This window comes from Agelaius phoeniceus, chromosome 5, assembly GCF_051311805.1.
Source record: "Agelaius phoeniceus isolate bAgePho1 chromosome 5, bAgePho1.hap1, whole genome shotgun sequence".
Classification (NCBI taxonomy): domain Eukaryota; kingdom Metazoa; phylum Chordata; class Aves; order Passeriformes; family Icteridae; genus Agelaius; species Agelaius phoeniceus.
Genome location: NC_135269.1, coordinates 29,376,946 through 29,402,743, shown reverse-complemented (window position 1 = coordinate 29,402,743; position 25,798 = coordinate 29,376,946). Strand labels below are relative to the sequence as shown.

General features: G+C 40.0%; 1 protein-coding gene across 2 annotated transcripts in view; it reads right to left on the bottom strand.

The window, feature by feature from the left end:
• TMCC3 (transmembrane and coiled-coil domain family 3) overlaps positions 1–25,798 on the bottom strand; it is a 133,677-nt gene that overhangs the window by 70,047 nt on the left and 37,832 nt on the right. The window contains exon 1 of one of the 2 annotated variants that reach the window (XM_054631857.2): positions 20,836–20,923. The exons of the other annotated variant lie outside the window; for it this stretch is intronic. Within the exon in view, the coding sequence (XP_054487832.2) occupies positions 20,836–20,913 (78 nt within the window). The 5' untranslated portion in view covers positions 20,914–20,923. Of the gene's footprint in view, positions 1–20,835; positions 20,924–25,798 lie in introns of those variants that run through there. 2 annotated transcript variants of the gene reach the window in all.

Here is a 25,798-nt window from a genome sequence, read left to right as displayed (position 1 = left end):
AACCAGCATCCTTCATCTGATTGTAGTATTCCAGGTTTTCCCAGCATCTTAATCTGATGAAAGCCATAAATGAGTATTTGCCCTTTAGCAAAATAACCAGCCTCAAGGGACATTGGCTTGCACCCACTGTGAACAAATCAAATGCACAAGGAGAAACACCTATTTTCCTATTTTTTTCAAGGGAAACAAACTGTTACACAAATGTCATTGGCTATACCTATTTTTGAGCAAAATTTAGAGAATAGAAAGCTTTTCCAGACCCTTTAAAAACAATCCATGTCAGATAAAATATCAAAAATAAACAGTTACCTGTAACACATTTGGTATGGAATTCCTCATTTTACCTGGAGATACCTAATTTTTGGAGAAAAAGCAGCTTCATTCAGACTGATACATCTCCCATTATTTTGCCCAATTCTCCCCTTTTCCCTTTGACTTTCTTTAATCTTCACAGATTCAACTGTCTTCTCCAAGAATTCCTACTGGATCCAATATGAAGAACACAGTTCACCACAAAAATATCTTCCAGACACATACCTAATATAATTCCTCCTGCAAATCTCAGCAGAGGCCCAGATCTTCCCAGTTTCTTGGTAATATTAAAGCTTTCATCACTCTACCCATCCAATAGCTCAGAAAAAACCAAAACAACTAACATCTAAGCAGGCACATCTGACAGCACAGAAGCAGAAGACAATGATCAGCCTCTTCCTTTCAAGCCCTTTTTGCATGTCAAATGCAGTTTGTGCCTCTTCTCTTTGACATCTTCCCCTCTAGGCAACCACTTCCACAAGCACCGTGCAGTAGCTGCTTGTTGGCAAGCTGAGTGTCGATGGAGAGTCACAGGAACAGCACATACCTTGTGATAAGTGAGAGAGCTGATATGATGCGCAGCTGAAGTGTCATCGGGGGTGGGGAATCAAACTTTCTGAATAGTCAACACAACTGACTCGAAATGCTCATTTCTCAACTTCTCCTAATTCCAGAACACAGCCTGTGGGCTCCACATGCCTCATAGAACCAAAGAGGACATCATGACCAAAATACCTTACCTGACAGATACCTGGTTGTTGGGGCTGTGTTTTTTAGTACATGTTGTTAAGTCTTATCTTGGTTGATTGAAGAGAGTAGATTAGAGGTCTGCACACAATACTGTCAATTTCCACTTGTATGCATCTAAATTAAGGAAGTGAGACTGCAATGGCAATAAAGGAAATGGCTTTATCACACACATGCTCTTTAGGCAACTGTCTTCACATTTCCCCCAGGGTAGGAGCACCCTGCACAGCATTAGACTACAGAAAGGAGGCTCAGCAATGTGTCAGGCTGAGTAACTATTAACATAAAACTGTCAGGATCCTCAAGAACTGGATCTAGACTGAAGTTCAGCATCAAAGCCCGTGGCAGAGTTCTTGCATATACTTATAATGCTAGAGTAGAGAGAGTGCATGAGTTTCTAATGTAGGCCATTCCTCATCCTTAGTGTAATGACTTTCCAGCAGAATCCAGGCAGCTCCTGAAACGTGTGTCATTCAAATGATGCACAGCTCTTTCTTGGAATAAAATAATCAGGTTTTTAAAATCAGATAAGAATATTTGCAGCCTATTTAAATCGTATTAGGAAATATCAATTTCAAGTGTGATGCAAACACGGAAATTAAAAAGACAACAACATTCTACTTTATTTCTGTGGAATGCAGGAGTACTTTCACTCTTGACATTTTCTCTAATCAATCAATCAATCAATCAATCAGTCATTTATTTGGCCACTGCATAAGAATTATACAACGTTAACAACATACCTTTGGTTTTAATTCTTTATTGTAGGCAGCTATGAAATCTTGAGTGGGTCAGAATGTGCAACCACAAACCACTATTACTAATTTTAGGTTTTATTCTTGTGGCCCCATAAATCAGACTGCCGCCACTCCAACAAGTAGGTGAGAACTCTGAATGCCACCAGGAGCTCTGCCTTGTAAACACTGTTTTCCTAACATTGCACATTTCTCCATGAAGAACAAGCAATCTCTATGCTCACTACCAGAGAGGACATTCAGATACTACTTTCTTCTGTATTCTTGAAGGGCAGATAAACACTGCACTTCTGTTTGGACAAAAAGGCCAGACCATGACCTTTCCTACACCTAGAGCAAGAGTCCTCATGGCACCAGCTGTCTCTACAGTGCAGCTGCACATGGGCTAAGTAATCCATTTTCTGCAGGGGTTGTGTACAGCTGAGAAGTAGGTGGCTTGCTCAACTCCCCATCCATGGACAGCTAGCTAACAGAGAGATGAGAGTAAGCCATGGCTGGGATCCCACCCAGCCTTTCCAAGGGAACCACACTCACAGGGTGTGTTTCCTTAGTGACATTTATTGATTGTCACTTCTGGGCTTGTGTTCTTGGGTCAGGAGGCCTCAATCACTTGAGAGACTTTGACCCCTTGGTATCACTGGGAGAGGTGTGCAAGGCTTTCCTGCAGGCCTCCATGTAGAACCAAGGGAAGGCTCTACTGCCCCATCACAGCCCTAGCAACTAGCATGATTTTAGCCAAATTTCCTGACATTTAGTGTTTCTCAAAGCTCCTAGTCCTGCAATGATAAAATCAAGTAAGATTCTCAGCTTCTATATTCTTTAATAGTGTAAATTTGTGATTATAAGCTAAAAACTGTTATGAATGTCATGTGACACCTCATAAAACAGAGGGCAAGGAGAAAAAAGTCATTGTTTTTAATCTCTTTACTTAGGAAGGTCTGATTTGTGGCTGCTATGTACAAAAATTGGCAGAGAAGACATAATACAGCTAAATGCAGCATTGAAAAGTTGTACATCCTGCCCCCAAACTTTGATGTAGCTAAAAATTAATTAATATTGTGGAGTGTCTTGGCAGAAACAATTCACTCAAATCATAAAGTTCAACTACAGCACGAACTGGACTCTCTCTATAGCAGCCCAATGATACCACTGCCTCAGCACAGGCTGAAGATGACCAATAGATGATGCTTTTCAAAAGCAAACCTACTCGATTGCTTACATATTTTCTGGCTCTGATTCTGATAAAAGAAACCAAAACCAATGAAGCTGATGAAAACAAAGCAATTGACAAAGTCAAGCCCTAAGAGGCAATTAGTCCCAGACATTATTATTGCAATTGCTTGTCTAGTTCCACAGCACTCCCCTGCTCCTAGTCATTGGGTAGAAACCACTTGCACAAAAATCTGTTTAGAGAATTCATTAGCAACAGCTCAAGTTAATTGTGGCATGAATACAGATCAATGTTAAGCTTCTAATTAAAAGATGTCATATCAAACTAGATCCTTAAAATATCTTTAGACGATATGAAGGTGTCTGGGGTATGTATTAATGGCACATTGTTTTGGTTTTCTTGTTCTCTGGTCATTATAGAAACTGCCTCATTTAAGGCCATTTAAAGGAAAATAGCTTTTAGCAACACTAAAACAGACACTAGAAAACATCTTTAGCAAAGATGGAAGCAGGCTTTTGCATATTTATGAAAAATAGCTATTTAAGACACTGTAAACCACAATTCTATTCTAAAATATTTCTAAAGGGATTAATCTACAAGATACACCTGTCTGGGAAATAACATCCATCTCTTCTACCAGTCAGGAGAGAGCACGGGGGAAAGGGAAATACATAGTGCGCCCCAGTTTATTTAACCTTTATGCTCTTAAGTTTCTAATGAGTGTCCACTTGACAAATCTCCTGTTTTAACAGATAATACTCAACCTTTCTAATAAAACCGTAACTTTGACAGATACACATACTTTTCATATTTCCAGAGTAGTGTCTCCGTAACAATGATGAGAAATGGGTAAAATTAATCATTTTTTTATCAATTGATGATCTGGAAAGTTTTTATTGAATTTAATAAAGTCAGGTGTGTGCAAAGCAATTAGGTTAAAGTATTTGTGGCTAGAATTGTTCAATCTTCCAGATAAATTCAGAAGAAACTTCTATACCTTCCACAAAACCAGTGGGAGGACAGTAGTATCACTTCCCTTTATGACCAAATAGTTAGGTAGTTAAAGGAATAAAAGAAAACCCAGAAAATCCAAAATTGACATCAATGTAAAAAAAAAACATGAAGGAGCTAAAGCGACACAGTGCTCCCCTGGGGACCAACAAGCTTGACAGGTGTTTGTTGACAGAGATGTATGTATTCCTCCCTCCTCCCATCCCAGACTGGGGAAGGCCAAAGGCTGTTGAACCTTTAATGGCAAAGCTCTGCAGAGAAATGCTTTGGTCAGAAAGGTTTTTATGAGTGACAGCTCAGCACGGAATTCTGAAGGGGTGGCTTGCACCTCTCCAATCATGCATTGAGAAACCTCGAGCACAGCTGAACAAGTGCAGCAGGAGGTGACAGAAGCAGTTTTTAGAGGAAGCATCGGGGAGTCACCCAGAGTGTTGGGGATGTGAGCAAGGACACTGCCCTGGGTTCCTGCCTGATACAATTCTGTTTATTTAGAATCATCTACAAAAATACCTGATTCCATTGAACTTTTTTTCTCCTAGCTGGACTAGCTGAAGTGCACAGCCTCTACAGTGCAGCTAGGCTAATCTCTTGCAGAAATACCTTCCTGTATGTGTTTCAACACATTGGTGGTATCTGTTTACATCTGTGTAAAGAGAAACCTGATGCATTGAGAAAATGAAGCTCATGACCTCTATGTTCAGCTGTTGAATGGTCTGGATAAGATCAAGCACCTTAAAGCCTGCTAAATTTACTTGGATGATGTGAAATGCCAACAGTGGACTGTGAACTCCTGACTCACAGGTAGTGCAGCAAGGAGTGGTAAACATGAGCTGGCCAGAAAATGTTCACCAGAGGTTGGTGGATTTCCCACAGAATAACAGGCAGCAAAGGCATTTCCACTCAGCCTGAGACATTCTGTCATTTGATAGAATTATACTCTGAGAATATAAAACTCAAAAAGAAGTTTCCATCCTGCCCAATTTATTATTTGGTATCTTCGCTATGCTATGTTGATTCTATTTACTCTTAGGTTTCTTGCAGGGTGTTGTTCTGTCCTAAGGACATTTTGCCTTCCCTTGACAGATATTTCTTGGAGATTCTATATCTGTCACAGTTCCCTGGGGATCAGCTGCCACCTGAAGCCTGCCCAGATGGTCAGGACCTAACCTGCAGAGTTAGGAAATGGCTTCATACAGGGGAATGAGCAGGACACAAACGATTCTGTATGAGAACAATTCTGTATGAGTTGTTGTTGTTCTTGTTGTTCAGGAACAACAACAGCTCATAAACAGAAAATTTGAAAGTAATATTAAAAAGTGCATCCTCATCATTGGAGGGGGGAAGGGAAGCAAACAAAAAAGATAAAGAGGTTTCTTTTTGTGGAGACAAGTTATGAAGTACACTCTATGCTGTAGATGTTACTACCCTTTTCACTAATGACTTTAGCTGTGATCATAACTAGTTAGTGAACTACCAGTGTGATCCAAATGGGTAACTCCTATGTGCCTTTAAGTAGTCTGCTTACTTCATTAAGTACAAGGAATAGATACAGAAAACAAACACAAAAAACAAGCCAAAAAGAAACCAAAATCAAACCCAAAAAAAACCACACCAAAACCAACTAAGAGCAAGTAAACCAAGCTCCAGAAATATTTGCAGACAGCAATGTTATTTATTGATATGCTTGATGTGCCTCAGACAGTAATTCAGTTCTTTTAAAACAGACCAACCAGCCTACTAAGTGAGTGTACTGTCATCTCTTACTTGACTGGAAACCACATATAACCATAACAAGAGTTGCAACACTGCCAGTGAAATAATTTATTCTTTGATTCTATCCTGGTAAGAACTCTGGAAAAATGAAATCAGGGAATAATTAAGCTTTTTAAAATATTTGCTCAGAATAAGCAATAAATAATTTGCTCATTTTCACATAAAGAAGTTTCATGTATATAAGAATTAATAAATATTCAGAGTACAAATATTGTAAAAGGTAAGTTCTGTGTCATGGTTCTTCTTGGAAGAACTTCTTCATGGAAACTAAGACAAAGAATGCCAACTTTTCACTTCTGTACATAAAGTCCTGCTACTTGCTCTCATGCCAATGTGGCCAGTTAAAACAAGCACACTAAAAGTCTCAAGTGTAATGAAGCCTTTTTCTAATCTAGCAGTCAGGTTATTGAAGCCAGAAGACAAGGCTGTGTGAGGGTGGTGAGCAGCCTCACTGATAGACACCACATCTGGATCCCATCACACACCATCCTGCTCTAGCCACTGCAAGCCAATGGTCCAGCCAGTTATTCTCTTGAACAATAAAAACAATGAGCTTAAACACATTTATATTTTGTCTGTAGATTATGGTCTCACCCTGTGGATCCTAGTCCATTTAGGATTAACATCAGCATTTTAAAACCCTAATGACGAGTCAAGATCCTTCAGTAAGAAAGCAAAACACAGTATAATATGATTGAAGTGAGATGCTCCATTTGACAGTGTTGTAGATTGCTTAGTCCTTAGTGGAACAACTAAGGAGCAAAGAATACAATTCATTGCAAACATCTCTAATTTGGAAGTAACAGCAAATAGTAGCAAGTGAAATGAAATAAATACATGAATGAGCAGATGCTGATTCTTTACCATATTTCAGAGTTTAACTGAGGCCCCAGTGGCCCATGAATGCAGCCACTGCTTTCATGTAAATGGGACAAGCATATTCAATATATTTTTCCCAAGCCTTTTTTTATCCGCACTGAGAATTAGCCAATACATTATTTTCTAGTGTTGACATGATACTGAAGAACTTGCTCAGCTGCATATTAGCCATAAGAAATAGGAAGAAGACATGTGTGACACATCTTTTAATGAAGAAATAAAAAAAGAAGTGACATCCCATTTAGAGAGAACTCAAATGCACATATATCACACAAGACCGTGGGGAAGGGAAACAATTTCCCACCTCCCTCCTCAGGATCTCTTCACAGATTAGTAGTCTGCTTGCAGGAGTCCTATCCATTTTCCAATAATCCCTCAGGAGAGAGTGTATGAAAGGCAGATACACTCACTGGAAAGAACATATGGGTAATAGATCTCTATGCATCATTAGAAAAAGAGAATATGAATCAATGCAACTAGTGATACAACTTTATCACATCCTGGCAGCTAGGCAGATGGGCTCCTAGTAAGGAAATTAGAAGCAGCTGGAGTTGTCTCCCTGCACAATATTAATCCCCAAACTGCATTTTGTCACAGAACAAAGACTGACATACCCAGTACTCAATTCTGGAGCTTAGAGGACCCCAACAGGAGTCACCAGCCTTTCATTTTCTAAAACACTCCAGTGGGCTCTTGCTTTCCTCATACACATCACCTTCTCATGGCATCCAAGAATGCCTAAGAAAGCCAAGACCCCAAAATGTAAGATCTGGCATAAAATTACTTTGAATGCTCAAAGCAGAGCCATAGCAGGAATGTGGCAGGAGATGTGTCTGCCCTGTGCACTATCTCATACAGGTGGAAGCAGTACAGGATGCACACTTGATACCCATGAACTCCTCCTTGCCCTTCAGCCCTCCCAAGCAGACACACAAGGAAATATCACAGAATCATAGAGTTATTTATCTACACTATATCACAGAATCATAGAGTTAATTTAGATTAGAAAAGACCTTTAATATCATAAAGTCCAACCATTGAACCAACACTGTAGGTGCACCACTAAACCCCCTCCCAGAGTGCCACATCTACATGTCTTCTAAATACCTCCAGGGATGGTGACTCAACAATTTCTCTGAGCAGGTTGTTCCAGTGTTTGACAACCCTTTCATTGAAGACATTTTTTGTAATATCCAATCTAAACCTCCTTTGGTGCAACTTGAAGTTGTTTCCTCTCAACCTATTGCTACTTTGAAGAGGTCAGTCCCCAGCTGGCTACACCCTTCTTTCAGGTGGTCTTAGGGAGCGATAAGGTGTCCCCTGAGCCTCCTTTTCTCCAGATTAAACAATCCCAGCTCCCACAGCCACTCCACATGATATTTGTGCTCCAGACTTCACCAGCTCCATTACCTTTCTCTGGACATGCCCAGCACCTCAATGTCCTGCAGTGAGGAGCCCAGAATGGGACATAGGATTTGAGGTATGGCCTCACCAGTGCCAGGTGCAAGGGGTGATCTGGTTCTGCTGGCCACACTATTGTTGATACAAGCCCAATCAGCTGCAATTCAAGATGGGGATGAGGGAGCATGAGGTATGGAAATATCTGACAGCTGAGGTACATACACATTCTGTATACACATATACAAATACCCTAGCTGGTGTACCCAGCTTCCAGAAATTTGGATTCAGCACACATGGTAAGCAAGCTGTGCAGTAGGGGAAGTAAGAAGTTAAATTAATTACTGAGACATCTCACTGAAGCCTAGAAATTTCACATTTATGCAAGGTAGAAATGAAACACTAAAAAGAGATGATGATCTGCAGCAATGTTTCTTAACAAGGTTAATAGTAAGTTATTTATTTCCCCAAAGAGAAGAGATATTTCCAAAACTAAGTCAAAAAAGCTCAATTTAGTTATTTGCCATGTTCTGTAGGAGGGTTTCTCTTCTGCTTTCCTGTGGAAGGCAGAGAGCTCAGTAATCAGAGTGGGAAACTGACCTCATAAAGTTTTCTGTTCTGTTAGCTTCAGTTCCTTGTTGAAGAAAGGCAGTTTTTCATTCTGGTGAACAACCACATCAGTAATGCAGGCCTCTGCATGAGTGACCACAGGACACTTTTAGCAGTGGTATAAGTGTCTCTCATTTACCCATGGAGAAGGCTCACGTCCACAGCCACAGAAACAAGACTGTGATCACTGTAACTGGAGGTGCTCAGGAGGGTCCTGCCTGCATTTTCACCAGATCTCTTAGAATACATTTGGCTCTTATGAGTGAGCATCACAATGTTCAACCATAAATACTGGCTAACTGGTATCTTCATAAATCTGCCCTAACTGTTCTAAAAAACAGCTTTTCACAGGAATGAATTAAGTTTCATAGTACTCCTGAGATTTAAGCAAAAATTAGCCAGGCGGTGTAGGTAAAACAATAATACATTTAATAGAAAAAGCCTCCTCATTTATTGTTGACACCTCTGAATGCTATCAAATATTAAAAATAATTAAAATTTATTGCAACATCATAGCTGGTTAACACCATGCTCTCAGTCCCAGAATTTTTTCAAAATAAAACATTTAAAGCATTTCTCTTTCTATGAAAATTTCTCCCCAGACCTAGTTTATTTTAGGGTGAATTCCCATTTGTTTTCTGATCCTATTTCTATCCTACTTTGTGATGACTTGCTTAGTATGCATAGGCAGTGAATATCCATACTGTAGGTAATCTCCTGACTTCTGTTTTTCTAGTTCTGTTCCCTCATCCTTTTCTTTCTTATGTAAGTATTTTCTAAGATTCTAAAATTGCAGATGAAAACTGCCAAAGTTTCTAATTTAGATTTAATTACCTCTCATTCAACCTGCATCTATAAGTAGACTAATCTGCTCTCCGGATTTTAAAGTACTAGAAGTTTCTCCTTCAGAATCAAGGACTGTATCTTCAATAGCTACATGGTTTTTCTTCAGAGGATTCAGTGAATCTAGAATATCTAGAGGTGTAAAAGAAAGCAAGTTTTCTTTCATGATAGTGCTGAGAAAGAAAGAGACAAAACAGCTTCATTTGTGAAAAAAACCTAATGGCATTCAAAGAAGATCTTTGAAATATGAAGCTGTCACTCAGAAAGGCTGCACAATCTGGGATTAATATTAACTGGGACTCAGTGATACTACTGCCACCAGGGGGCTAAAAGAGTATCTCTATTCAAAGAGAAGATATAGGCTGAGAAAACTCATACATTAGCTGTAGGATTCAGACACAGCACATGTCCTAGTTTCTACACAAATTTTAATTAAATCAGGCTTCCTGTTGTTGACCCTCCATAAGGCATAAGCTTGGTTCCTTCTCAATAAGACTTTAAGAGTATTTAGTTCACTGACGTAGATTTCACAGTTTCCATTATGGTGGATGTTACCTACATGACTTGTTTGCATGCTGAGTATCTGATTTTGCTGCAGATTAACTGCAAATCCACTCCCTGGCCTACAGGCAAGGCAAGAACTTAGCATTTCAAGCTTCCAGAAGGAGATACAGATCACAGCCCTTCAGCCTGGGACTGGACCACAGTCTCCACCTAAAGATAAGTTTGTGTAAATACCAGCTAACTGGTATCTCCATAAGTCTGCACTAACTATTGTAAAAAACAGCGTGATTTTATACTCAGCATCCTGTTGATTGATGATGAGAGGAATAAGCTGTGCAACAAAACCCTGAACAATGTCCTATCTAAAAATAGCCAGCAGTTCAGACCAGTGGAGTAATAGCACTTAATACTGGTACTAATTACAGGCCAACAGATGGCAGACCAATTGCAGACCTTGGAGCTAAGAGCAGATTTCTGAAATGAGCCAGAACAAGATGTACTCAAGACAAAACACTCTTGGATACTATCAAGAAGATAACTGCATCACATCAGCCTCATACTGAGATGCAAGGAGAACCTCTTAAACAATTAATAAAGCTGCAGTACCTAATTACTTTTAATAGCCCTTGATATGAGCACCAGTGCCAAAGCACTTATTTATAAGACTACTCAGTGATTTTCAGGGGCCAACACTGGGCTCCACAATGCTAGACCTCCATTTACAGGATCAGGAAGGCTAACACAATAGCACAGTTAATAACTCATAATACAGATTCACCTGCCACATCAGGGATTATCTTCCCAGAGCTGCTCATTAACTACCAACAGAACTTCAGCAAACACAGGTCAGAGTGCTCTGTAATTAGAACAACGCTGCATCACCATGCACTGAATCATGGTGGCACAACATGCACAGAGAGGAAAGGTTTAAAAGTGCCCTTTAGCACTCTTTGCACAGGAGAGGAGGGGAACAGAGCTGGGAGTACCATGGGCAGGCAGAGACCCTGTAAGGGAGGAGTGGGAATGAAAAAGGAGACTTGAATAGACCTTGAAGGTCAATCAAAGATGGGAGAGAATGGCAAAGTGCATTGCCAGGAAACTAGGGAAAGAGGGTGCTCCTGAAACACAAGAGAATAGTTAGTCCTTTCAAAGGAGGAGCAAGAGGAAAATCAAAGGGTGAGAAGGAAGCAAGAAACCACATCCTGAAACAAGGAAGCTTCTACAATGCTTGGCTGCACCCAGGAAGAAGCACACCCTGAATTACACTTTTTTTCTGGCTGTCCATACTTCTCCCTGCCATTCACACTCTCGGCAGCAGCAGATTTTGTATTCTACAAAATCTGTGTAGAAAAGCCATTTGCTTTTGCCTAGGTGAGCAGGACCTGCCATGCATCCCAGAACAACAACAACAACAAAAAAAACATCCTGGACTCCTGCTTACTCTTGCAGAGAACTCGGTCAGAGGATACCACCCAAAGCAGTATTTTTGGTGGATGCTGAAGGATAGGGAAAAAAGGACAACTTAAAAAAAATTATTGCATCCACCTGAATGAAGAAAATGGCACTTGCCATTACTATCCATTGAACATTCCAGCTGTGTTTTTCTTATTTTATAATGTCACTTTCCAGTCCCTGCACCTTGCATTTCTGCAAGGGCGTTACGGTGGGATCATCAGAATCCCACAGTTCTCAAGCTTTTCTAAAGTTATCGCAAATGCATTAGAAAATTGCAGGGTATGATTTTAGAGGAGGGAAAATGAGATACACAAACAACAGCACCATATTATCCACCAATTTTGGTTTCATTTTGCACAGAACTTCATACTTTCATAGCACTTAATACATTTAAAATGCATCTTTAATCAATATGTTTTCCAGTTGGATCACTCATTTCTTCTACACAAATTTTCTAAGGAGATAGAAAGTTCTCTGGAAAGCAGGAGTAGTCTGGCCTACTGAATTCCCTTGTTTTATATTTGGGAAATCTTGGTAATTGTCAGCTTTGACTTAAGTTTTTCAAACATTTTTTTATGCTTAAGCTTTTCCCAGAATTAAGGCTCCCACCCATCCACCTTTTGCATTCAATCCTGGTCTAGAGGTAACTGCACGCCCAAAGAAAAGGCATCTTTGCCCTGTCCCTTTCAGGCTAGGCACACAAGCACAGCATCCTGTATCTCTCAGACAGCATCTCTAGCTGCCCCCATAGAACAGAGATTCACCAGCACTACGTGGGTAATTTCTTAACACAAAGGCCAGCAAAGGACAAGGAGTGAATGGATATTTGTGTTTCTGAATTCATGTTCAGAGCAGAGGGGAGTCTGAAGGCAAATTTGGGAGCCAAATCCCTTCCCCAAGCCTGTCAGATAGGAAGCAAAGCAATCACAGTCACATGCCACATCCTTCATTCCTTACAAGAACAAAAACTATTTTTGTCACATATTACAAAAAGTTTTATTCTTTTTCCTCAAAAGAGACCGGGTCCTAGCTGCCCACCAGCCTATTGTCAAAGTCCAGCAAACAGAGAGGACCAAACTATTTGCTTTAATATTGCCCTCAAAATAGACTAACCCTCTTTCCACCCTCAAATTCTAGACAAACAATTCAGCCCAAGTCAGATATTCAGAATCATCTCCACTCAGACATTTAAGGGGTTGTAAACTTATTATTATAAATCCTTCCAACCCACTATTCCTGCTCTCATAACTTCTGGCCCAGTATCCAGATCAGCATCATCAGATGAACACATCACCTGTCAGTGGAAAAATAACAATGCCAAACTTGAAAGGTTTTAGCTCTCCTACAGAAAATCTGAAATGGGATCTCAGTACATCCAACAGCTCAAGAATCAATATAAGATGAATGAGGAAAGCCATTTTCTTTGGATCAGTATCAGTTTTCAAACAGTTGACATCAGCAATTCTGCTATTTGCCCCAAAATATCACTTGTACAGAATGTAACTACACCTGCACTCTAAAAAATTAGAGAGGAAATAGAGTACAGTTGGAGCTAGTCATAAGACAAAAAAGTAGATAAATAACAAAGAAATGCTAACCTTACCCTCCCGCCCTGTGCCCACTAAAATTTGAAACATGCCTAGTGGCCCTTTCTGTACTATATTTAATAGGCCTTTTTCCATTACATGAATTTAAAATAATACATTTGAATTCTGCTTGTGGAAAATCTTCTCCCCTCATTGAGCACAATGGCACATATTAAAAACAAAATCAGAACTTGTTAGTGAAAGTCACGCTTCAATTAAAGCCTTTTTTTTTCTGTTACAAAGTAGAACGTTTGCATCTTGTAAGTGGAGCCAGAGCCATTTTCCTTTTGAGCACTGTCCTCCAAATATTCTTGAATCTGTGGGACTTTGTTTGCATTAATTTAGTATGGCAATTCTCATAAGCAGAAATTATTTATGTGGCCCTATCTACTGCTGAAACAGGAAAAAAATGAACATTGTGATGTTTTTCTTGTATGCCAAGACCAGTGTTAGAAGAGATTGTGTTGTTCCCTCAGCTGTGGTCAGGACTTGGGCTATAGCCTGCCCTCAAATCACATTCAAAATTGTCTGCAGCAATCATCTCTCAACACATGAGGGGACTCATAGCTAGCAGAGTAAGAAATGTGATTTATGGAATACAAATACCACACCATTTACTCTCATTTCATTCCACTTCACATCTCCTAGGTGGAAAACAATATTCTATGCTATCCAGGTAGTTGTTAGAGAGTCAGGTTACACTAATAGTGGAGACTAACCCATCAAATCAGCGTCCACTTACTCCAATTAATAAATGTAAAGAGATACAAACCTAGCATCAGAATGGGAGAAAAATACTGAATGGAAAAAGATCATGTAGAAAAGTAATGTTCCTCTGTCAAAAAACAGGAAAAAAAATTTCCAATCTGTTAAAAATCATTTCTGGAACCTGAAATTAATACAGCACATTCCATATACAAGCCTAGCAATTCAGGCAGACTCACTGCCCCTCTTACTCATGAGGAAAACTCTTGAAAAGTGCATTGCTGAAGGGTTGACAGGTCTTACAGCTCCACAAGAGGACATTGGTGTTAAGTGTAATTTTGCAAAGGTGAAGCAAATACTATACCCAGTAAAACACAGAATTGTTCTAAATTCCCTGAAAGAACATATGTGGGAGAAAACACATCCTTGCCCATTCCCTGAAAGTGCTCAAGGCCTGACTGGATGAAGCTCTGAGAAATGTGGTCTAGTGGAAACCACTCTGTGATTCTATGAAACACAGAAAGACAGTGGAAAATTAGTATTTCCAAGTTCTTTAGAAACTGGGAGAGAAACAACTTGCCCCAGACATCACCCATCACCAGAAATGTGTGTAAGCACCAGGAAGGAAATGTCCATTTTCAGACTATTATGTTGGTGTTTAAGTCTAAAACTAACAACTCAGTGCTCTAGAGCATGCCCCCTGGCACAAGCAGGGTGGTCTCAGGTGGCCAAGGCAGAGAGTACCAACACACTCAGAGCAGTTGAGTGCCTGCAAGGATTGTCAAGTCAAAGCCAAGCTTTGCTGATCACTGTTCCACCCTCCCTTTGCCTTGTGCCTCTCCTGTCACCTAGAGACACAGGTTGCACCCAACATGGGAAATCCCTCATTATCTTGCTTACAGCAGTGAAGAGAATCCTAAAACAAGGTATTAAGCTCAGAAGTCCAACTTACATGTCTATTTTTTTTTTAATTATGATGAGTAATAACTTTAAGTCTCCATCTCAGTACAGAGACACAGAGAAGCCTGGTGCAGGCTTCTTAAATGCAGAGCTGAACAACATGTTTGTCAATTAGCAAACCCCCCAGTAAAGGGTCTGACTCTTCAAGTAATGAAACAATTATAGTTAGATCTTATTAGTTACAACACAGCGGCATTTCCAGTCTAGGGCAAGACACTGTGCCTGGCACAGTGCATTGAACACAAAACATAATCTAGTGGCTCTCTTTGCAGAGCTGTGGCCTAATGCCTGATCCTACCGCTGCTCTTTAAAACATGCAAGTAGATGTTATTTTTATATTAAAATTAGCAATGGTAACAAGCAGCAGTTATTTCTACTGTTAGAAGGAATGTAGGTCATTTAGTTGGGAGTGCAATCCCTTCTTCTCCCCTCTGTGCTGCTAGGATTTCACCCAGCCCAGATGATGGAAATGCAAGAGGAAAGCATCATAGCTGGTGCACAGGTTTTCATTTCTGGCAAGTATTGCTGGAAAACCAAAGCAGAACTCACCCTCCCTCCAATGCACGAAGCAACTGTTTTTTTTGAACAGCAAGGGCAGACCCTGACCTCTGCTAGCCTGAGAAAGGGAAGGGGATAAAACCTAGAAACAAACTCCATGGAGACACAATAATATCATGTCCTCAAAAGTCAACTCAGGTTTTCCAAATGAGATGTAGTACAATCTGTCAGCACAGGATGTAACTAAGAATGAGGGTTCCAACTGAGAGGGAGCATGAGCCTTGGGGAAGAAGAAAGTTCTCTCAAAATGTGGGATGCTTTCCTTAGGCAGCTGATGAAGGCTTCTTTGCTGAAGCAATGTGAAAAGAATCAAAAATACCATAGGAAAATTCACAGTGAACTCACAGTGATGAAGAATATGATCCAGCAGCCTTTATCTCTTAACATCTCTAACCTAAAATCTACCAGTTTGTAAAGGCAAAAGGATCATGATATGGAATCCAGTCTAAAAGACATAAGAAAGTAACCAAAATGCTTTAACCTTAGTTCCAAATTTTGAAAAAATATGATTCTTTTTTTCCTCAGGCCGTGTATGCTGTTATTTTCCATGTCCCGTAGTTGTGCGTAGCTTTCAGCTTAGCAGTGCGTGAAAGGAAGGGTGTGTGGCAGAGGTTGTTTTTGGAGGTAATGATAAGCAACCCACGCCACTACACAGAGACACACCTATCTCTAAAAGCAATAGTCATAAAACTGAGAAAAAACAGGAAGTAAGTAACTTTATATAATTTGGTATTTAAAAGAAAAAAAAATCCAATCAAATTTCTTCAAGGTTTCATGTGTTACCACAGATGAAAAAACCCAAACTAAACAAAAACCCCATAATCTGAGTCTATTCTAGAAACAGGAGATTTTTAATGTAGTCTGAACACTTTCATAAAATCTGTCATATTGGCAAATTATAAGTGCATACAGTTACCGCTACCTTCTAGAAATTGTTTATCTAGAAGGCACAAAAGGATTAAAGTACCATCAGGATGGATAGTCTGGAAGGATCACAAGTGGCCATACTATTCTGTTTCCATTGTCTCAAATAATGAAAACTGCAGAGAATTTTTTTCAGGGACAAGGAATGCAAAAAATCACAATTATTAGCAACATCAACTAAATCCTGCTTCTCCAAAAGGCAGACTCCATTCCTCTTACAAACTTCTCTCTTTCTGCCTCTCTGTTTAACAAGTGTTACAATCAGTTGGCCATCTCAACTACATGCAACACTGCCTGAAACCTGTAACCAGAAAACAAGAAGAAAGCAGTGTTTTCTATAGCTTAGGACTGGTGTAAATTCACAAGGCCTAAGTGGTTAACACCATTAGGTTTTTCATTTTCCAGAAGACAGCTACATATGCAAGTGGGTGTCAGAGGTAGAAACTTCATCATTTCAGTTTTATGTACTTTTTTCCCGTCCTAACAGAAAAAAAGAACATTCTTCCTCAGTAGTCCAGATCATCCTCTGTCACAGGAAGATGCCACCAGCTAGGACACAGTCAAGCAGAGGTATTTCCCTACACGTACTCAAAGTAGCCAACAATGAAGACAGTAAGAAACTGCTGTGGTGAAAGCCCTGTTTAAGCATTCACATTTATCTGCCAGGGCATTACTTTCTTTTTCTCAAGTATTTTCTGACAAGGCTAAAAATAGTCTAGCAATGAAAGCCATTAATAATGGAGTGAACTGTGTTGTGGGATTTGGTGTTATATTAACTGTATTAAGAAACAACAGCACAACAAAGCTCTGGTTAATACTGCATCCCCTGGTGAAGCCAACACCTAATTGACATGACAAGGGTTTGTGTTAAACTCAGTGCTGAGGCAGTCCATTGGCCTTTCTGACAAACAACTGCTCCATTTTTTGGTGTTTTCCCGTTCACTGAAGCACAGACATTTTAGGTCAGGAAACACCACAACACACAGCTCTGATCTCCTGCACCATATGAGAAACAGAAGTCATTCAGGAATCCCTGCAGTGGAGAGAGGACTTCTTCTGAGCCTCATGAACAAACAGTGACCTCAGGAGTTTATAGAAGAAGCAAATCCCAGGCCTGGTTATGATTTGCACTGAGATTGGCCTCCATTCAGGATTTTTTTTTACCCCTCTAAGATAGATTGAAGATGCAAGAATCAATTCCTGGCCTTTCTGGGCAGGCAGCTCATGCTTTGTGTTCCAACCTCTTACTCTCATAAATGTAATTCACTCTTCAACACTGATTCTCCAAGGGGCATAAGTGCAAGGAGAAGGTAAAATTTCCAGTATGTTGGTATTTGTGACTTAAATAATTACATTAATCTCACTTTTGGGTAGTAGAAGGCTAGAGAATAACCCAGTATACCTTTATCTCCCAGAGGTATGAAGAGATGTATAGTTTTATGGACAAGGCTCCAAAGCCAGATAGGAGATGCTGCCTTTCAGATGGAGTGATGGACAAAACTGAACTGGAAGCAAATGCTATAGTCTCAGTGTTCTCAAGAGTAACCATGTTAAGTCAGAGGAAGTCAAGAGAAACCGCTCACTGATATTTGCTATGATGGCATTACAATGGATTACCTAAAAGTTCAAACACAAGTCAGATTAGTTTCTCTCCAAGGATTTCAGGGTCTCCCTTTACCTATATGTTTTTAACACACATGCTGCATTTTCCACTATTATGGTTAATGATCTATTTCTGTGGATTTGAGACACTATTTCTTAAGTCTCTTCTACAAAGAAAATGAATGGATGACCTAAGAAAGAACTGAGACCTTGCAGCATTCACTCTTGTATGGCAGATGTAGGAGAACCCTAGCACATTATCCACAATGCTGAATAAGGACCCCTTACCACAACTGCAGTGCACTACCTCTACTCTTAGAATCACAGAATCATTTTGTCTGGAAAAGACCTCCAAGATTATCAAGTCCAACCATTACCCTGGCACTGCCAAGTTGACAACCCTGATGCAACCTGAGGCAATTTCCTCTTGAGATCCTTCTACAGATAGGGAGCTACATATACATGAGTGGATGAAACATGGAAGGCAAGCCCAAGTCTCACTGTGTTCCAGCCCACAGGCACACACAACAAAAACTACTAAACCACACCATACAGTCATCTTCTGGAACTGATTTCCCAGGTTATTCCTACTGATACACTGAATAAGAATGAAAGTCACTTGAACACGAGCTGGTCTAAGATACTGAAGCCCATGCATTTAATCCCTGAGTGTCTACTTTAAAACAAGGGCATGATGATATATCATTTTGTGGAAACTGACCTTTCTGCAGTCTTCTGACAGGATCATCTGGTCCTGCCAGGACACTCTCCTGTGTGGCACCATAGGAGAGCTGCATTTGAAGAAATAAAAGTGTAGGAAGAAGTGCAAAATACCATCACAATGTGCTCAACAAACAACAGTCAATAAATACCTCAGTTTATTAAAGATGTTAGGTGAACCAACAAAAATGAGTTTGTTTAGGATCTGTCTTTGAGCCTCTCTGTGTGCTCCAAAGTACAGCATTGCACTGTATTTCAGGGACAGATCCCACCAGACTCCAACCTGTACAGACACTGCACAGCCCCAGACTGTCAGGAGCAACATCTATTTTGCTAACATATCAACAGAGACTAATGACAGCAATATCTAACAGGGAGGAAATGTTCCCTGGGGATCCCCCCATGGAGAAGGGAGAGCACAGTTAAAGCATTTAGAGGAGGCCTTCTTTCAAAGTACTCTGAGGTTTTCACCAATAAGCTGGAGGCTGATGCTTAGATACCAATATTAAGAAAAATATCCTGCAGTCCCAAAGAAAACCAGTCATACACATCCCCTTCACCTCATCATTTGAGCTATCTTGTGTGTGTTTTTCTACACCATTTAAAGGCTATAAATAATATTTTTTTTAATGGACTGTAAATTGTCTTATTTACATCACTACATGGTGGCTCTTGTATATTTAAAACCCTTTGATTGCCATTGGCTATTAGGTGACTGAGCTGGGCTGTCCCTGTTTAAGATTCAGATAGCTGTAGTTAGGCAAGGAGTACCCTGGGCCAGGCAGTCAGTCCCAAAATACACCACAAGAGAGCAGGAATTCCCACTGGGTTGCCCAACTCCCAACATTGTGCCGCTTAGCACATTAAAAAAACCAAAACAGCAAACAACAACAAAAAAACTCCCCATAGCCAAAAATACATTTAAAAAATTATTGTGCTTGTCTCTTTGTTTTCTACTTCTGGTATGGTTTCCCAATTCAGTTTTCCCAGCTGAATGTCAGCTCTTTTCTGTCCTCTCTATGCATATGCTGCTCACGCAAACACTTCCCATTCCTAATTAAGTTTGCTTTACAAAAATCAGCCTTCCCCTCCACCAGCCACAAAATACATTTGTTACAGATGACCACACAGTCAGGGAATAATTATGAGAAATAAAACTTATTCCACTTTCAGGTCATGTCTTCTATTTTGCAAAAGAACTGCACCATTGAAAAGGCAGGCTATTGCATTCCCAACTGCTATTCAGAAACTAAAGAGTCACTAAATCCAGAAGAAAGTCTTATTTTAAAAAAAAATCTGTTGCCTTCTCTTGTAGTCAATACAATAAGAATACACTTAAAGTATAGAGTATCCTGGCTATTATATCAGAAAAGAAAACCATATGACTAAAGAAAGGAAGAAGACAACTTTTAGTGATTAAATTTACTTTAAAAATTAATACTTGCTAAAACAGGCAAAGACTGTTCATAAATTTATACAACTCATTCATAACACTGAATTCTGTATGTGGGCATTTGAGTCAGCCACAGTGAAAGTGATCTCCTGGCCAACTTTTCACAAGCATATGATATTAAAGTCATTAGCTGAATCAACTGCTAACTTGACCAATGAAAACTAAAACTATCCCCTGAAAAACAAGAGATGGGTGAGGAACATGACTAATATATTTGGAACACTGCAAATATAAGTCTTTCCCTGTTTTTCCAAAACAAAGGACAATTTTAAGTTATGTAAAATCACAATATCAAGTTGGAAGAGACCCAAAAGGATCATCAAGACCAACTCCCTGCTCTTTGAATGACTACTTAACACTGAATGACATGACTACGGTGGTGGTTACAGTAAGAGCTGCAAACAAGAACTACAAAAATACTGATTAACCTATTTTCTGATCGTTCATAAACTTCAAAAGTACAACAACTCCAGTAAATACTGATATTATCACATACAGCTCATGTCATCTAATTAATCACTCGTAGTTATTACTGCCAAACTCTTGACATTTAGGATACAAATACTCCATCCTACGTTAACAGTCACCTCTGCAAGCTGACTACTACTTGTTTAGCATATGCACAGCACAGCTTGCTGTTGTGGAAGTGAAGATGACAGAAGACATAATTCATGCTACAGTGCTTGAGCATCTGGAAAACACCTTTACTCACAGGCTGCCACCACAGCTGACCACCTAGTCCTGGCTGGAAAAGCAAATAACAGCACTATCTAAATACAGTTAAGTTTTACTCAGGAAGCCAACATTGTTCCTTAAGCAATCCAGAGTGAAAAATTTCTCCCAGCAAGGTGAGAAGGGTTAAGTAGGTACCATTAATATGGAGAGGTAGATGGTTTCTAACTTCCTGTAGCAGCTGTAGGAATTATCCCTGGAAAGACATGAAAGCATAAGCTGAGCAGCAAGGACCTCAACACTGAAGTCACACAAGAAGGTTGTTTCTATTTCTATAAGTGCAACCCAGCAGTTGTCTGTCTGCTAAAGATAGCCTGAGAGCCTTCCTCAAAACTAGATGATGACTCCTCCTCTTTCATGAATACAAAGCCTCTTGCACTGCATGAGCATGCACTCACCCTGTCTGTCTAGGACGGACAGAAGGTGCAGGAGGGCTTGAGGTGCTTACAGTGTTTCTGAAGGCTGATTTTTCTGACCAAAGATATGTGGGCAATGTTTCCAGAATGAATTTTAATAGTTAAACATCACTGAACAGGCTGGAGACTCTGCAGGGACCAGAAACTGCAAGGAGAACCTAGGTTTACTCTTTTTCCAATTATGTACTTTTTCTTTATAAACTACATTAAAATCCTATAAAAATATGTGAACTGGTTTGACTTTTCATTGCAAGGTTACTAAGGCAAACAAAAGAAAAATGAAGCCTTTGTTCCTATTCCCTACACAGTCACACACAATCAAGCTTAAAATTGAACAGACAAGAGTGCTTGCAGATTGGAGATGCCTAAAGCTCTCCCATGTCTTGTTCTCAGGTTAGCAGAATGAGCAAAATAATAAACCAAATAATTTTATTAATGCACTTTCTGATGAAACAAAAGAGTAACACAATCTTCATTGCTTCTGCACTGCAGAGCAAGCTTTACTGAAGCAATGCAACCTCCAGCTCATCTTTTTTGATTTTTTATAGTGCTATTCTCCCAAAATATTCTAAATCTATTATTCACAGCCAGTTCTTTCCTGCTCTCTGCATTAGCTACATCCAAGAGGTGCTGTGGGTTGCAGGAGCTGAACCATGAGGACACAGAAAAGCTCATGCTGCCTCCTACTTCACACTCCTCTTTTGTCAGGTCCCTCTGCCATGTTTGGCACTTGAACTGTACACAGCTCATTGCTGTGATACATGGTCTCCTCAAGAAGCCATCAAATCCAACACAGGAGGACAGGAAGCAGGACAGGGGCTGGCTGCAGTGCTATCTCCTTGCTGAGGACATTTCAGATGGTGACACTTCCCTCTCCTAGGTCCCACTGCCTAACCCACAGATATAGATTAGGGCTATGACTGTTCCCTGTTCTCATGAGAAGTGGCCCATTGCATCATCCAACACGAGTTGGGAAAAAACAATTTTCTCGACTGGGGAAAAAACAATGCTGTGCTTGAACATGAGGTTTTTGACAGCTGCTAGTACTTCCCATGCTCCCATGTTCAGCTGTTATTTATTCACTGCAGCCTGCAGAGGCTTCTTGAAAAGGTACAAGTTTGTCCCCACCTACCTCCTCCTTCCTCACACCACAATCCTGGTAGATCCAGGCGAGTCTGCTGTGGGAGTCACACACCAGGAGGAGACGCAGGAGGGAGTGCCTGTTTTCCTCCAGCACCACCTCTGATCTCTCTACAGCAGGCACAGGCTGGTAAGGGAGATGTCCAGGCTGCCCTCCAGAGAAGTCCCCCTGCCCTCCTAAGGTTACTGGGAGTTCTTGCTTTTGATTTCCAGCATTTGGATCTTACCTTGTTTAGGGAGGGTCAATAATAGCTATTAGATAATCCACTCCTTTTCAACACAAAATGGAAACCCTGGAGCACACATAGAAAAGCCTTTTTTTAAAAATTTAATACTCTCTAACATTCAAAAGGAATTAGATAACAGCTATAATGGCTCCACCTACTCTTGATCCTTTCTGCTGCCAGAATGTTTTGTGTAATAAATCATGCGAGTGCTACATTATTCCAAAGCTAAAAATGGAGCAGAGTCAGGAGGCGGCACAGAGCTCTGAATACAGAGTCGTATTTGATAACATCTGCACTCAGTCTGATTTTAAGCTTCCTCAGGTTAGGATAATGAACTCAAATGAAAGGGGAAAGGTTCACCAAGTGATTACAGCACAGGCTGGCTTTTAAGCCATTTTTTTTTTTACTTCACTTTCACCACATTTTGATTTAGATTGGGTCAGCTCCTGGAAATAGTTCTGCTTAACAGAACACACTGAAAGCATCCTTTACACCTCCCCAAATCCAAGACAGTTGTTGAAGTGTACTGAGAGTGTGCAGGTGAACAGCAGGATGCAATACAATTTTTCTTCCAATCAGAGGGATGAGATCAATTTTTTCCTCCAGGCCTGGAGAGAGAGCTTCTGAAAAAACAGTCCTACTAGCTGTACTGGGGCAAAAATACTGATTTATACCTTAAAATGAGTAACAAGCACTGATCACAGGAGTGGACTTGATGAGGCAGCTGGTCTAGCTAAAGCAGACATTTATTCTAGTTGCCCTTTAGTCCAAAGCCCGTTTCCAAGCATCTTCACGTAAGTAATAGCTATCCATACTGAATAAGTAATCAGGCTAAACGTGACACCCACTGCCTTTGCCATGCTAACTAAAGTATCATCTGTGCTTCTACTAGGTTAGTGGTGGAATGCAACTCTCCAAAGGCTTATTCCTTAGAAGAGGTTTTAACATCTGCTACAGAAAAGTCTGGTAACTGTACTGAGCAGAAATTTTAGTCTTTTGGCTTTAAGAACAGTTTTAGTTAAAAAGCTGATCTTTTTAGATGGCTAAACACATACTAGTGTAAGCTATCACTAGTTTAGATTGGATAAAACACTATGTTTCATCTACTGACAATGAAAAACTTCTGGGAGAGATCCATACAGGGAACTGAAAATAATAAATCAAACAAGGGGTTTTTTTTTCCCCAAGTAGTCCTAACATCTAGGAACTGAACTTCAGTGAGAGCCGAAATTCACAGGAAGTTAATTAAAGTACAGCTGCAGGCTGTTAGTCCAGGAAGTTTTTACACCCACTGCTGCTGGAAAGCACATGGACCAGCTCACAGATTTCTGGCAGGTTTTCACTGCTGCACATTTACCCTGTCAATAAGCTTCTGTGATGCAAAAACATCTTAAGGGTTCTTTCCATATCCAGATGGTGTTGTTTTTTCCAGGCCAGTCTGCTAGATATCTGATTTGAAGATAGCTCAGCAGTCTACTTAGATCTTCCCCTCAGATGACTCCACATTTTCTTCTATGACTGATTTACTGGAACAAGAAACAATAAAAAGCAAAACTCAAAAACACTACAGACAGATATGCACAAACTGCAATTATACTGAGAAATCAAATGGAGCCACCTCAGTAAGAACTGATCAAATACACAAGCACCTGTTCTAAAAAAAGAAGAGTAAAAAGAACAGATAATGACTGACATGATTTGAATTAATGAATATTAAGGCCAGCAAGACTATTGTATTCATCAGCCAGTCTGAACTGCAAAATAGCAGCCAAAGTAAACCTCTGAACTTGTTTCCACCAAATTATTTTAAGTCTATACACAGGCAATCATTAGGAACAGTCATTTAGTTCTTTTATCATCCTGCCCCATTCCAGTTTTATTATTTATTACAGATACAGCAAAGGAGGACGACTTTGTTGTACCTTTCTCTACAGGTTTTAAAAGCAGATTTAGAGATTTTTGATCTGCTTTCTGAGGGCAGTGCTTGGTAATCTGTTCACAAACCCACACCAAACCATAGCCCTCTAACGAGGAAAATTTGAGGGACAGCTAAAACATACCAGTAGTGTTTAGCTCACCAGTTCATTCAATCTGTTTTCCACTTTATTAAATTTCCATTTTAGAAATAATTTTAGCTGTTTTTCTTGTAAATATATTCTCTGCACTGTTTTTTGTCAGGTGCATATTAACATTGTGGAATGCTTGAGACAACTGCCAGTTAATACCAAACCCATCAATGATAGCATCACGGTCTTCTTCAGTTTACTCATACAGAACTTAGATCTGCATGTCTACCAGCAGGCAACCTTCAGAAATGTAACTCCAAAAACCCCACCCTTAAACTTAAAACCTATCTTTAACTTCTAACATGCAGCAATATCCCCATATATCCAGCAAACCAGAATCATTAAATCAATGTCCTCCTTCAGTCACTGAAAAACCCAGGAGTAGTCCTTCAATCTTAGGCCCGCTGAGCTTGAAGCCAGACCTAAAATACACTTTGAACCTGGAAGGGCAGAAAACTGCAGGGACTAGAAAAGTTCCAGGCATGAGCATTGCCCTGGCTGCTAGGGTAGAAATAGGAGATACAAAACCAAAATGATACTACAGGGGCTGACACCTCCTTCTTATCTCAGTCACGGGCTGCAGAGCAGCCAAATACCATTTCTAACAAACACCATCGTCATGAAGGCTGTACAAAGGCCCTGGAGATTTTGCAGGCTCCGTTCACAGAGGCTAGAAGAGCTACACAGCTATTAAATCATGACAGAATGACCCAACAGAACAAATTCCCTAGCTGATCCCAAGTTTTACACACAGTTCTCAAGGTAAAAATCAATACAAATGGTCAAGTTCTTGAACTAGACTGAAAAAAAATAAGTTCTTTTATTGAGTTCTGGTGCAGGAAGAACATCAGTCTATAAGAAAGATCTCTGGTAGGAGAGAAGGATTGCTCCTAGTTTTTTTTCCTGTCAGGAAGTATTGGGTTTTTAATGCATGGGGTGGTTAAGAGGGCAAGAATGGTAATGGTGCGTGTGTGGCATCATGAACTCAGTCATGTACATAAAATCCAGAGACAACAGAAAGATTAAACACTATCTCCATTAGGGGATCTTTTGCAAAATATATCCTTCAACTAAGGATATTTTTTTATAAAATATGACTGTTATCTCCATGCTGTGAATATCTGGGCTCTTATTCTCAAAATAATTGAACAGTTTCTCTCCAGTTCAGGAAATTTAATTTTATTAAGTGACTGCAAAGCGATGTACAACATTCATAAACGAGTCAGGAAGACTGCAGGCTAATACTGGCACT